This window comes from Centroberyx affinis, unplaced genomic scaffold (genome assembly GCF_046629955.1).
Source record: "Centroberyx affinis isolate AG114_WGS23_722 - 3 ecotype Tasmania unplaced genomic scaffold, CSIRO-AGI_Caff_v1 ptg005694l_1, whole genome shotgun sequence".
NCBI lineage: Eukaryota > Metazoa > Chordata > Actinopteri > Beryciformes > Berycidae > Centroberyx > Centroberyx affinis.
The window spans coordinates 40,113-55,446 of NW_027282871.1; the positions used below are offsets into that span (position 1 = coordinate 40,113).

Consider the following 15,334-nt stretch of genomic DNA (forward strand, 5'->3'; position numbering starts at 1 on the left):
ATTTCCGGAGATTTGAACTCTTTCCAAATTTACCTGCGGCAGCTTTAAGTTGGCAAAAATATTGCAAAGGTATCCTTGATTACCATTCGCCAATTCAATTTCCCTTTGGAAAGAATTAGTTGAGATATTTGTTTTCCCCAATCACTTTAATTGTAGGTGGCCACTGCTTAACAAAAGTTACTTTTCTCAATAGGGATAGAACAGCATTTGGTGAAATAAAATTGAATAAATAAATGTAACAAAGCCCCACAATATTGACCAAAGGTGTGAATGTGCTGTATATATGCAAGCTACATTCACTGTCCTCTACATGCACTTAATACAATTTTAGAAAACCCAAAATGTAAAAGTAAAACGCAACAGGAGAAACAAAAGGTGCTAATAAAACATCACATAAAACCAACACATGCACAAAAGTCATCATTGTGGAGAAGGATCCTTTTCCCTTTTAAAATACATTTGGACTTTAGCACTTCAGTCTCGCTGGGCATGGTCACATTGCTTTGATACAACCTGGGATAATCAAATCACACTTTAGTGGCAGTAACAAAAACAGAGTTGACAAAACTCAAACAATTTCAACTGGGCTGAGAATATGCATTTGCCTATCACACACACAATATGAGCTTATGACTCAGATTTGAAGAGTAAAAAAAAAATATATCAAGAGAACAAACGCCTATTGTAAGATGAGTGTCACTCCACATTTCAGTGTATCAAATCAGCATGGCGACGCCTATCAGTTCTACAGTTCCTGCTTGAGAGCACATGCAAGCCAAAAATCTCAACCAAAAATAAGACCCGACAAAAATAAAATCTGGTAAGTTTAAACATATAATGGTAAAACCCAACATCTAAAAACAGGTAGAGCAGGAAGCGTAGGGTCGGGTGGGTATGACACAGAGGAATAATAAAACAGTGCCATCTCCCCCCTTAGCGCTACAGCAGATAAGAGAAGAACCTTCACATTCCAGCAGCCGGGAGAGAGAGAGAGAGAGAAAGGGAGGCCTTTACTTCTTCCACACCGTGTAGAAAACCCATCTGATGCAGCTCATTGAGGAATGTAAAGAACAAAATACTACAGCAGGTAAGTACAGTATGTACAGTGTCTTGCATGCCGGAGGCAAAACAGCTCCACTGTATTTTGTTTCTGGTCAAATTTAAAGCAAATTTAAACACTTTTTCACAAGGATTTAGATTTAGGTTTGTGTGAGTTTTATGCAAGCTGGTATAGTAAATATGATGTGAAAAACAAAACGCATACTTCTGTAAAAACTCTAGCAGAGTACCATTTCTGAAATCAGGCACTGTGGTTTGTTTTTGAGCACCAGTAAACTACTGTGTCAGAAGGTTTAGCACCAATGAAAGGATACAGCTCCATGTAGGAGGGCACACACACCACCTCCTTGGAGAAGTCCACGGGACACGAGAGCCGTCCCAGCTGTTCCTCATATTGACTCAGTGCCTCTGTCAGATTCGCACAGTTGCCCTGACGACCAGCAGAAGACAAAGATTATTACGAGCCACACACATGTAATGCTTTGTAAGGCAAAAGAGGAGGGTTAATGGGTCCTCCAATACTTTAACATTCATCTACTGCATCACACAGCAAAATGGTTGAAAATGGACAAATAAGCATTGGACAAAGCACCATTATAAATTATCACACGATTATTCACATTCAGATTTCAAGAGAACATACACCCCTGTCCAGTACATCCCTGTGTAGCCAACAATACATCTAAACCAATGTCTGTTGAACAAATGATGTGGGTGACCTAATACAACTATAACAATAATAATAATAATGATCATTAAAATACCAACAGAGATACTGTTTTTCTTAACAACTAAACATGCTCAGCAGTTACTACAGCGAAGAGTCTCACCTGTGTGAAGTATTTCCCACTGGGACGCAATACTTTGATTGACAGATCCAAGATAAGACGCAGGAACTCCCATGTGGAGTCTGTGGAGACCAGTTAGACAGGTTGAGACACACATGAAAAACAAACTCTCTGTATTATTTATGTTACAGCTTTAACATCTCTTAGGATGATAATTCACAGACCTTCTTCTGGCGCTGTGGATATCGGGACTGCAGTGAGGTCATTAATGACGTAATCAAACGTCCTCCCTTCCTGAACATACTTCTTCAGCACAGGGACACAGTCTTCGACTAGTATCTGAAATGGATGGAAGAAGCAAACAGAAACCAGTTTACCTCAAATGTCATCTTATCTTTAATTCCATCCGTAAATCTTTGTAAGTGACCAGCTAACCATGCACATTTGCTCTGTAAACCTGTAAAGGAGTTTGCAAGATGCACACTTGCACATTCTGTATACTGTATATGTTCTTGCACTACAAACATCTGTAAACCTGTCAATGATCACCAAATTGAGAATTCTTTCTAGCAAATAGGAACACAATTCTGGGTTTTTTTTTCAGTTATTTTCAATGGTTTGGTGGCGCCAGGCAGGTGCACTATGTCAATGTCAGACAGAGAGAAATATAGCAGCGCCTGGGGGGACAGATATGTTTTCCTGGTGAGTAACTTAGTAATTTTATTTTATTTTTTTTTTGGCATTTTTATGCTTTATTAGATAGAGACAGACAGTGTGAGAGATAGACAGGAAGGTATGGGAGTGAGAGAGGGGAGGACATGCAGCAAATGACCGCTGGCTGGGTCACCGCAGGAAGGATCCTTGGTATGGAATGGGCTCCTCATCCTCTTCTTTCTTTCTCCTGTCCATTTTTGTTGTACACCAGGTTGACCTATTTTTTTTAACCTCAGATTAGCTAGCTCATTCTCAGGTTAGACAGATGTAGTGATGTAATGCTCCTTGCACCCTTTAGGCTCTTGCTCTCTCTGTTACTTGTGACACTCAGAGCTGCGCCTTGCGCTCAGCAGGACAAAAAATGTGTCCCATGTGATCACGGGAGACCACCCTTCATCTGGGGGAAACAGATTAAAACAAACATCCGCCTGAGCAAGACACTGAATTTGTTCCAGTGGCACTGCTGTGTAGTTGTCCCTGTACAGATTCATATTCCTTTTGGAACTACCATTGAAATTACAAATAGCAATTAGTAGTTGCTGCTTGTGTTTGCAAACCATAACACATACAGTATTTAAACACTGCAATACACAATTGCACATCATGATGTACATCTGAAACTTTTGATACATATAAACAACTTGGTCATCTTTCAGTTACATGCTTTTGAATGTGTTAAAAATTATAGATATGATCCCAATTCACAGTTAGATTTTAAGTGAAATCCTACACAGCTTACCGTTAAGACAAGAACAGGTTTTCTTAATGATATGGAAATAATTTTTAAACTCAGTCTTTTTGAAAACTGAATTTGTATGGCCTTAACATTGAAAATCATTTAATCCGATTTGAATGTCCATATTCAATACTTACTTGGTAACACTCTCCCTGCAGGTTGTCCAGTATATTGCCACAAGTCTTCCTCATGTGCGTTCTGCAGCCATCTATCACCATTTGGTCAATGTACACACTTTGTCAAGGCATGATCACTCAAGTATAGATGTACAGTAATAGACAAACACAAATAAATTAGTATTTGCATGGCCATAAATAACTCAGTCACTAGGTACATGTGAAGAGAAAGATCGGCAGTACAGAGCCATTTAAAGGATATCTCCACCATGGTGATCATCTTTGGCTTGAGCTTGACCACCTCAGCAAGGATCCCTCCATCACCGCCACCTAAAATCAGCACTTCCTTTCCAGCATAGTTCTCCTGTCCACTACCCATGATGGCTTGGGTGTAGGCCAAGTCACTCTCTGCCAGGTCTGCAAGGTAAACCACATTATTTACAGATATGACTTGCTGGAACATGACTTACAGCACTTAAATTATTCATCATTTCTAATAAATAATCCAAAAATCAAATGTAATAAACACAGAGGGCTAAACACAGCTGCCAGTGAACTTGCCGTTGTATTACCAGTCTTTTCTATTTGCACGACCTTATTTCTACAGTTAGTTTTATGTCAGTTTAACACGTTTGTAACAATGTACACTTTTTAAAAATAGTGGACTCAACCATTCGAGTCAACAGATGTTAACACAATGGTTTGTTTTTGAAGAAAAGAGTTAGTAAGTGACGAACAACCATCAAACCAATTACAAGTAGAAAGTGCACATTTCATTCATTTATTTACTTACAATATATTTACGTTTACTTATTTACTTTACTTACATTTACTTATTTACCACATCATATACAACAAAGAACAATAATTTGTTTTTACCTGACACACCAATTAGATGCCTCATTAAATACATTAAACTTTGTGAACTCTGCATTGAAATTCGTCTGTTGATTCTCTATGACTAGTGATTTTCAGCTGAAATGACAACTAATAAGCCATGTGTTGTAGTGTTGTGTACACTTACTAACATCTCCATTGAGGACTAGGATATTTCCAAACTGCTGAGAGTGCAAAATCTTTATGTTTTGGTATGCAGAATCTTCATCGTACACCACCCGGTCTATGTCATACTCCACCATTCTGCCGTCTGCTGTGGGCCAGTATCGGTCAACTTGTGCACCTCGGATGAGAGCTGGGAGCCTTTGGGGGAACGGTGGACAGTACAGTATAGTGTTAATGCATCACGCAGGATGTGGGATGCGTGAGCTATCGACATCACCTTTCAGCAAACACATGCATCTCCAGACACTTACCTTTTGATCCTCGTAATATTGCCTTGTAAGAGAGTTTTCAACTTCTTTTCCAGTGCATTTAAAAGCTGTGGAGAAACAAGTGACTCTTTAAACACCATAAAAGCTCCATTAAAGTACATAATAATGTTTGTCAAGCAGTGAGATAACTCATAGTGCTGACTAGGAAGCGTTGTATTACTGAGGGAGGACAAATTCTAGTCTTAGTAAATTGATAATGTATTGTGCTTCTTTTATCACCTACATTGTCTAATTGTGCAATGTTATCCTCTTCGTAACACTGCAGATCAATGGTGACCAACCCATGGGAGTGCACACGCAGAATAACAAACCTGAGTGACAAAGAGAAAGAAGGAGGGACAGCGAGGGGGATAGAGAATCAACAGTAACAGGGGCAGCGTATTTTATTTCCTTGACATATACAGTTACTACAGTAAATGCAGTGTTCGACATCAACGGTTGTCCAATTGTCTGTGACAAGTGAAAGAAGAAGTGACACGCATCTATAACTGTAAATCTATAAATGTAAAAAAAAAACCCACAAAAAAAAACCAATCACATCTGCATGGCTGCAAAACAAGTACTTTGTTCTGAATTTAGCCGCATGTTCTCTCTGCGTGACTGTGTGTATCTGTGCTTCAGTATTTCAGTATATAGCAGTAGTATGCCACAATAATGACAATGTCCCACATAACATGTACCATGGTGGGTTAGGGTTAGATATAATAAGCTAGTAAGTTTAAATTTGGCTAACAACAAATCTTGTTCTTACCTGCCCTTCTTGCCAACAAAAGTAGCAAGGTAGCCATGCCCCTCTGTGTCATGGACAGTCTCTGTCATTTCATGCTCCTGAAATATGGATTGTAGACCACGAACTGTTGAAGGACTGTCAGCTAGAGAAAAAGAAAACAGAGGAGGAGACGGAGTGAGAACATTGTAAATGACATAATCAGCACCCCCTTTTTCCCATTCTCTGTATTTTAGAAAAATGTTCCCAAAATAAGTTTGTTATAATGGCACATTCTAGCCAGATAATTATTAGAGTCGACAGCTCTTCCGTTGAGGGAAAAAAGTCGATGCAAAGATTTCATGACAAAATTTGAAATTGTGCAACCTGGAAATCAAATTTGGGCACACTGGTGCGCCTACAAATTACTGGGCTCTATTTTCGTAACAGCCCATTGCCTGTCTTTCCATCACCCTTATTCTTGTAATGGTGTCACTTCGAAATACATCTGTACTGTACTGTAAATGTAAACTGTAGCTTCTGTACCATGGAAGCAATAGAACAGTTACTTTGTAATTGTATTTACAGTGAACTGCTCTGAACGAATGGGAAAACGTTTTTGTATGACACAATTGGGTAATGTGTGATCCGCCATCTTCATGTAACGCCCATCTTTGTTCCATCACATAGTGTGAACAGCCTCCCAACCGGACTGAGAAGTAACGTTAACTGCTGTAGTTGGGCAGGACTGAAACTGTCTTGTAGTCTGTCCAAGCCTTAATACAGTATGTGTTGTGTTCACTGTCTAAATTACATCTTTGATGTTTTGCAGCTGGATGCCAGATCCAAGGTTTTACAGACAGCTTCATGTGGTGCAGGGCAACTGTATGTCGGATGAATGAGACACCACATTGTTATGGCTTGATTGGAAGCAGATCCTAAATACCTCTACAACCATCATGCAAATGTTCTGACAGAGGCCACCGATGCCTAGTTAGACTGGTTAGCCAGCAAAACTGCCACCCAAAAGTAATGGTTGTACTGCAGAATTGTAAATCCTAATTTTATGTTTTAACCACTCTTGTGACTCTCGTCACCACATGGCGGTGTGAATAAAGACATTTTGTTTCACTGTCAATCTTTTTTTCCATTTTGTCACGATAAGCTATTTTGAATATGTGCATAGAGACACATACATTATGAATATGAATACAATAGAGAGGCTAAGCTATGATTGCAACCAATAAAAAACAATTTTAAGAGAGGACAGTAATCAGACAGTAGCCAAAAGAATCAGTAATTTTACATTGATTTTGTTCCCTGTAACAATTCAGACGTTATATGCATATGTTTCTAAGGTGTGGAATGTGGTTCCAGGTGTGAGAGCATTCCTAGCTCAAGGCCCGCAGGGGATAATTCACCGTAGTAACTGATAGCTGCTCTGCAAAGTCAACTGGCTGACTATTTCTTTAGACCATAGACCTTGAGCAGTATCAAATTTTCGGCAATACTTTTTCCCCTGAAAATAGGTGGACAATGAGCAAAGTTGCAGTGTGTGCAGACATTCACCGTGTCATTTTGAAGGCTTTTCGTGCACTGATAGTTGAATTACCGAATGGCCCTTAGTAACAAAAAGCAATACATTAAGTACCACATCATTTTGTTACTGTGCAGTGACATCTTTAGCATCATCAGGTTTCATATAGCTAGTATCCTATTGACTAATGGTAAAAAAACAAATAAAAAAACAAATAAAAAAAACAGTTGTCAAGCTAGCCAAGTGAAAACAAAAATGTATCAATTCACAATTGGTAGGCCATGTATTTATTCGAATTAGTCATTTCTTATTATCGTTATTATTGTTATTAATCTGTTGTAATTACCTCTGTACAATCAAGCTCACGTCAAAACTTGGACTCTCATTCAGAAAACCTGCAATGTATACGGCAACGCTAGCTAGCTAACCCGCTACTGACAGGAGTAACTAGGGTAAAATGAAAAGGTCAAGCCTATAGGTTCTGAGGTTAACCTGCTAGTGTGCCCGTTTGTCAATCTTGCTCAAACATTTCTCAAGCCACTGCTTGTCAAATAATATTTAAATGTCTCAAGTTCTGTCTTGTTTCATCCGAACGTATGACACGTTATCGTTTTGAAGTGCTGGTGGAGACTAGGCAGACTAACTAGCAGGTTAACATAAGCTAGCGAGTTAGCACGCTAGCATTCCGCTCTGCTGCAGTGACTGTGACCGTACTGTAGTCAATACGCTGCACAGTGCATCGGTACATTCGTGCATCTTACCAGCCGCAGAGAGGTTGAAGTCAAGAGTATAATGTCGCAGTGCCATGTCTGAGTGCAACCGTCAGCCATGCCGGGAGTAGACAGCCGGCGAGAAAATGGTACTTGTCTGCAGAGACAGAGGGGGCAAGGTCCTGGCACTTCCAACTTGCAGCCTAGAGAAGAAGCTAGTTTGCTTGAGGGGGGAGTGTACGGTCAGTTATACCAGAGAGAAAAACATGACGCAAGAGAGAAATCCCGCACTCTCTGTCATCCTCATTTAAATACGGCTAACTAGGGCAAACCGCTTCTGCTTTGGCAAGAGAGTACATGCAATTTGCTCTCGAGTCTGAACATGTTAAAAACCCTGGCGTATCTGGCCCACGTATTATTTTGTTTTGATTTTACTTAATTTGATGTGCTTATTAGAAGCAACGCGTGCACGCGACACATGGACGCAGACAACAATGAACATGAAGTTTCTAAGACGCCCAAAGTGGGAAGAAATCAAACTTTGCGCGTCTATTTTTCTCATGTATCTGTTATTTATGATAAAGCCACTCATTAGATCCTGTCTTCCACCAGCTGCATCTTGCTACGGCTTCTCACTGACTGACTACCTGCAACAAAAATGTCTTGTGAATAACCATGAACTCGATGAACTCTCACGCGCGTGTGACATACGTCCTGCTAGTGGAGACGTTTCCGTAGGCTAGAAGAGACAGATTAAATCTTGTCATTTTAATACTCTTTGGTGATGCCACCACTTCTTTTGGCAAGAATCGCGATGCTTACAACAAGGTTGGGGGTAGTAGCGTGACTACACCAATCCCCGGAAATGGTGCCATTTTATTCATAACCCCTGTTTATAACACTTTTCATAAAAACAAATCATAAAGCTCCAGGAAAAAAGATAATTAAAACCAGATGAAATGCAGCAGGGAAGAAAATGAAATGGCAGGATCTTTACTAGTTTGCAGAAAATGCCTCTCCAATGTTTCCTCTGTAATTGTATACAGCTGTGGTGCTTCTAGTTTTTGTCCCATTTCTCTCTGTAGTTGTATGAAGCTGTGGTAATGTTTTGTCCCATAGCCGTGTTGCTGTTTGTGTCCAAGTTATGTTTCATGTTGAGGTTGTAGTGTTAAAATTATATTTTTTTAATCACAATAAAATCATTACTTCTAAAACATTTGGACTACACTTATTTTAATTTTAGCGGTTAGTAAGATAGATAGATTTACTTTATAATGAATTTCAATCAATGCTATTTTTAATTTCACATTTTTTCTAGCAGTCGTGGTAATTTCCTTGTGGTGCACCACTGCCTAATGAATACAATTGTTTTTTATTGGTTGAATGTTTGCTGCTCTGTGAAGGAAAGGTTTTTGGCCCGTTTTAAAATAGCCCAGAGTATATTACAGTACGGAGCTTTTGATCCTATTTTCTTACATTCAGAACTATCTAGGTGTAGCCATCTAAATCTAGAAATTAATCATGGTAATCTGGAAAATCAAATGACAAAAGCCAATTACCCCTATTGTATTTTAGCTACAATATCCATATAGTCTTATAGTTATAAGTATAGCTTTGAGAATCCTGTGTCATTAAGCTTTGTTGACATTCTCACCTTGCGTAGACACTCGGTCAGCCTACACATAAAGTGAGTGAAAGCATTCTTTGTGCATGAACTTTCAAAATGTCAACCAACAAGAAATTGACCACAAGATGGTGCTAAAGAGACAGGTGTCAAACGTGCCATAACACCAAGTCTTTTCTGTTGACACAATTGCTTCCAATGTGTGAGTGCTTTGAAAGCTTCATTCTGCCCATCCAGTGCATGGATGTGTGTATGACATGGTGGATATGTCGTAAGGTGTAAAACCATACCAAAAGAAACCAAGAACAAACAAAACAGAGTGGAAGCCTCTGGAGTGGGAGAGAGTGAGTCCACATGACCAGCCTTAAATACAGCCAGGCGTACAGCAGGAGGCCTGACGACCCACAAGGAAGAACAAAGTAAACAGGACCACAGACAGAGTGGGACCCTAACAATAAAGTGGTAGCACCCTAAATACAAAAGTGATGCTACCAACAGAAATTTGACTTTTTTCCCCACACTGCCAATTTTTCTTTTTCCCCACTATCAATTTCTTTTTCACTACTTAACTTTTTTTGAATTTACACTATTAACAATGATGCCCCCTTTAGCTGATAAGCTAACATGATTACAGTAATGGCCATAACACTAGCCAGAGTAATAGGGCACCTTACTTTAAACCACTGACCCATGCCCTCTGTCTCAACCATGGTCTCAAAAAGTAGAAAAGGTGGGAAACCGTATAATGCACAAAACAAGTAGTTTATTTGCTAACAAAGTGCAAACAAATACAAGCACTTAACAGCAATAAATGAACACAAATATAGGCTTGGTTTAGCAGCTACTTAGATGCAACATGTTTCATCATGGTCTCAACACCCTCCCTGCAGCTTCATCAGCTGGCAAAACCTTGTCAAACAGTTCTTTTAGAGAAGAATCAGCCCTTTGTTCCAAATCAGTACGAGACACAGGAGCTCTTCAGGCAAAGGTGAGTCAAACTGATCCACGACATTACCGTTTCAGATCAGACTCTGATTCAGCGGCTCATGGCCCTTGTGACAGCACAAGCTGTAAAGACCTCAGGAAGACTCAGTGCACTATCAATAGATTCCCCTGGAGGAAGGGAGAGAGATGGTTATTGAGTGATCACATCAGGTGGTGGAGCATCAGCCCAAACACAGCACCCTGCCAGATCATTTCCAAAAATAACATCGACACCCTCAACTGGCAACAGGGGGCGCCACTCAATCTGCCACCCCTCTGTTCCCATCTTGTTCACCAAACCTAAAGGGAGTCCCATTCTATGCACAGGAGGAACAGACAAGACATTTAACAGCATCCCACAAATGAGAATACAGTTTTCTGTATCCGAGTCAGGAGAAAAGTGCGACAGTGACTCGCACACACGCTCCAGTGTCTCGCAAAATTCCCCCAGGAACTGTGGAAAACTCCCCACAAGAGACACACAACCCTTTGAGATAAAAGCAGTAGCACCACTTTTAGAAGGACAACAGTTTTCTGAGCTGAAGGAAGAGAGCTAACTGAGCTAATGATAAGGCCAGCTAACGCAGCAGGATTTTGGATTTTGATTTAGACTTAAGGGCAGGGCACTCTCTTTTCCAGTGTCCTTTTCCTCTGTGTGTGACTCTGTATCCCCCTAATAGTTGGGGATCTTCTTCTAGTTTCACAGTTGCATCTACCCAGTGCCCAACAAAAAAGATGGGCATGGGCATGGCCCTGGGCTTAGCCACTCAGCAAGTATAGTCAAATTGGCAGTAGGGGCTACAGGTCTCTGACATGTCTCTATTTTGTAGGTTTTCTGGCAGTACCTTCTGGGTTAAGTGCAGGGCTTACCTCTCCAACTCTCTCAGGAGATCATCCACTAATTGTCTTCTCTTCTTCTCTGCTAACTGAAGGTCTTGGTCAGTAGATGGTCTTGGTCCTGCCAGGCTGGACTGCAGCTCTGCTTGTGATGCCTTACTCCAGACACCTCTGCTGGGAAGTTAAACATCTGTGGACCAAACTCTCCCCCAAGACTCTTAACCTGCCTGGAAATATGCCGGGAAAGAGTACTAAAACATTCTACTCAAGTAGAAGTACGGTTACTTTGCTGAAATTTTACTTAAGTAAAAGTAAAAAGTAGCTAATTTAAATTGTTACATTTTAGAAAAGAGAACCTTATTACATATGATCTGTCTCATGCAATTCAAAAAGGATGAGAGGACACAGTTGAAACTAGATTCTTTTAATTGGAAATTTTGAAATTACCAAAGAAAAAAAAGAAAATAAGCAAAGTAAAGCAGGATTACTCTTCTCTTCTTTGCTGGCTGAAGTTCAATTGACCAAAATATGAAAAATCAAACAAATTAGGCTAAAGTAAGAAAGAAAAATTAGGTACAGAAGCAGGTAAAGAGAAGTATTAGATGAGGAACTTGTAAATAAATTGTTGATGAGAACAGCAGTTATAGTTTTTGAGATAACAGTACAGAACATTATTATTAATATTCAAAATAAGACAAGTGATAGTGTCAAAGAACAATGTCAAAGAATTGCATCAACCATAATGAAACCACATCAAGAGTGAGGAATACTTTACTCATGTGGCATCATATGTGCATTAAAAACATATTATGAGTACATTATAATAACGTTAATAGTTAGGTCTAAAATATTTACAAAACAGTCACCCACTTGCTACAATAGGGATAAAGTGCCTCAGGGACAAAAATGCTAAATCTAGCTAAATTATATAATATCATTCAAAATCCTTAGTCTGTAACCACAGGTTTTGCAGAGTAAAATTCACTCTTACTGGCAATCAAAGCTATTATATGTTTGCTTCAATACATGGGGGATTTTAGCTGTAGGGTGAACTGTGCTTCAGAATGCTTAGTGGAATATATAATTCACTTACAGATGGGATTTGAATCTAGTCCCTGAGGTTTCAAAACAAACATAATCATCCTCCTGTCACAATATGTAAAAACAGAGATGGTACACCCACAGCATTATCCATAAGAAACACAAATGATAGTGGTATATTTATGTCTCATAACAGTCTCAAAACACATATATATATACTTTATATTCATTATATATTCTAACAAATCATTGTCATGTTCACAAGCACTGATAATGCTCTCTGTGTGCTTTGGCATGCCTAATAATGCATATAGGAAGTGTTTCATTCCAAAATGGAATAACTACCATTTGAAGAAAAATGACATCTATTCTTACAAAATGATAAGGTGGAAAGTAAAGCACAATATTGGTTACTATCATATTGATGAGTCATCTTGAGACCTCTGACTATGCAATACCTGTTTTAGAGAGAATATCATCTGTGTTTGAAATTGACTAAATTTCAGGTAGCACATTTTTTCTAAAAGGGATTTATAGAGTTTTGGAATGAAACCACTCATATTTGATTCTGCAATCTTGAGAATAATGTTGAAATATCCATGAACAAATTTTCACAAGGATCATAATGTCAGCAATGTTGTCCATATCCATAGCTGCCATATGTTTCTAGAAAGTAAATCCACCACAATCAAAAGCATCAAAGTCTGAGTCTGCCACTTCAAAGTCAAAGCTGTGGAAGTGCTGTGAGTCAAGTGCATGGCCTCCTGCGTGATGCGGTCCTGCTGGCCCCATGCCAGAGAAATCTGTGCTGGGCGGCAGGTCGGGAGCTTTGGCCTCCAGAGTAGAGGAAGAGCAGGCGCCCAGGTAGCCCATAGCAGAGGAAGCAGCAGCCCCTCCCATCAGCATATAAACCGCCCTCACTGCTTGGGCATTATTAGCAGTGCCATGGCGCAGGCAGCCTGCTGAACGCACACTTCCGTTTGTACGAGGAGATTTCCTGCCTGTTGGAGTGGGTGGTGTGAAATAACATACCAGCAACATGTGTTATTAAGACTATTCACAAGGAAACTAATTGAACAAAGTGCTCCCTGGAGGGCAAAAGTCCTGCTTTGGCTAAACTTCACATTTATCTTGGTTTGCACAGAAACTTGGCTTGACCCAGTAATACATAAGACATTTGTACACACTCTCAACTCACCTTTCTCCCATTGGGAGCCATCAGTTCCAGGTCCTGGAGATGATGCCTCCACATCACTGACTGGTGGAGTTGGAGGACCTTTGTCCATGATTTGTTCTGGCATCAGATCTTTGAGAGTAATGCATGGGGTTGGTACCTGATGACGCTTACAGGAGTGCAGATATGATGAGACACTCTGGAGGAAAAAATAATACAGTTAAGGAAAAATATGTTTGTCAAAGAATAAAGAATTTCTTGGTAAAGTAATTGTCAGGCATACAAGGATTTCATACATTAATGACACTGAGTCACTGAATGACAAATCTGTAAATAAATGGACAATTTAGATATTGAGTTTAAAAAGCAGTGTGTTCTATTGTTGTGATACCAAAAACAAGCCATTCGTTTTCTAAGAAATAACTCTCTTTAAATCTTTAAAATCAACTTATCTTCAAAAAGATACTACAGGTAGACAGATGAATAAGAGGGGACAGCCTAAGAAATTATTCTGCAATCAAGAGATTCTAAAATGTAGCCTGCATAGTAATGCCCTACAGACACTTTTATACCCAGTTTCAGACAGTAAAAAACATTTAAGATGGTGTACGGACTCACCTCTTTCACTTTTTTCAGCATATTCAGCCATTGACTATAAAGAAAGAAATGCATCTATTATCACTTCCATAAAGATCATACAAGTGCATATCGATGCAATGAATGGATAATTTGTTCGAAAGGAATATGTTTTTGCCTTGGAGGCATGAAGAGATGTCAACCCTCACAATACTGAATAGGGCTGCAGGAGAGTGGTGGGTTGAAGGGAGGAGAAGTAAGCAGGAGTTTATATATTGAATGGAGGTAATGTAATTGGATTTAAGAATGAAATTGGGGAGTGATTGTGCTTGTAAATGGCAGAGAAGACATGAGGATAGACATAATAATGACTTTCTGAGTGATTTGAGTGGAATGAAGTATTTGATTATTTGTGAGCTCGCCTCCCAAAACTAAAGTAAAATTCCAAGCAAAAACATCCAGGCAAAGGCTAATTTGTTGAGACTGTATCGTGTCAATATGACAAATCATAATCCCAGCAATTGAAAGTCCACCGGACCTGCAGTCTGCAGCGGTGTCAGCCATCAGCAGCAGGTACTTATTCTGGGACAGGATCAGAGCAAAACAGCAATCCCTGCAGCCACCAGAGGGTAACTTGGGCAGATCTAGGATCTCCTTGCCTTCCACAATTGCCTCACAGCTGCTCTGCAACACTACCAACTGGTCAGGTGGAGATAATGCATCATGGCACACGAGGAGACTGCCTTCAGCTGTCAGCAGGAGAAACCTCCTCTTCCACTGTTTGAAAATAAATCCCCCTGGATAAGAGAAGTAGATAGGAGGTGCAGGGAGTAAAGGGAGATTAGTGGAAACAGGACAAAATCAGAAGACAAAGGAGAACTCCTTGGAGACATTGGCATGATGTTGCGATAAATATAACATTTCAAATCATAAACGCTAAACACCCCAAGCATGTTGACAGGATTAAGCATTGTCACAATGATCATGGTAGCGGTGGGAGCAGTGTGCCACTGGATTAAAGCATGAACACTCTGTCGTTCTATCATCCCCTCCGATTAGAGCGAGTCAGATGGTTGGAGGATCAAGGGGCTGTGGATGTGGGTCTGGACCAATCAGATAATGTTGACCAATGTGCACATGGACCAACATAATCATAAGCCACACATCTGGATCCACTCAAACTATATGCACATTTGAAAAACGCATGGATGTATAGTAGAATTACAATTACATAATAGAATATAGAAATTGCTGGTCTACCCTGCCCAGCATAATCTGTATTGCTTTTACTGTGTCACCATTCCGCTTGAAAAAAGTTTGAACACTGACAGCAGGGATTTAGTCTGGTCTACTAATCTATTTACGGTATTTTGGGTATTTTGTACCCATTGCAACTACAGC

At 39.8% G+C, this 15,334-nt stretch overlaps 1 protein-coding gene across 1 annotated transcript; it reads right to left on the reverse strand.

The window, feature by feature from the left end:
• Positions 1–123: 123 nt before the first annotated feature.
• sms (spermine synthase) lies at positions 124–7,903 on the reverse strand. Its single transcript, XM_071547150.1, has 11 exons — positions 7,749–7,903; positions 5,496–5,616; positions 4,968–5,055; positions 4,727–4,791; positions 4,438–4,613; positions 3,676–3,830; positions 3,435–3,524; positions 2,072–2,186; positions 1,890–1,969; positions 1,374–1,489; positions 124–1,041 (listed from the first exon to the last, which is right to left on the reverse strand). The coding sequence occupies exons 1-11, from the start codon at positions 7,792–7,794 to the stop codon at positions 1,011–1,013; spliced, it is 1,083 nt and encodes a 360-aa protein (XP_071403251.1). The 5' UTR covers positions 7,795–7,903; the 3' UTR covers positions 124–1,010.
• Positions 7,904–15,334: the final 7,431 nt, after the last annotated feature.

Coding starts and splice junctions, on each gene's coding strand:
- sms (XM_071547150.1), bottom strand. CDS start 7,794: ATGGCACTGCGACATTATACTCTTGACTTCAACCTCTCTGCGGCTG. Junction 4,614..4,726: donor AATATTACGAGGATCAAAAG/GTAAGTGTCTGG, acceptor GTTCCCCCAAAG/GCTCCCAGCTCTCATCCGAG. Junction 1,970..2,071: donor ATCCACAGCGCCAGAAGAAG/GTCTGTGAATTA, acceptor TGGTCTCCACAG/ACTCCACATGGGAGTTCCTG.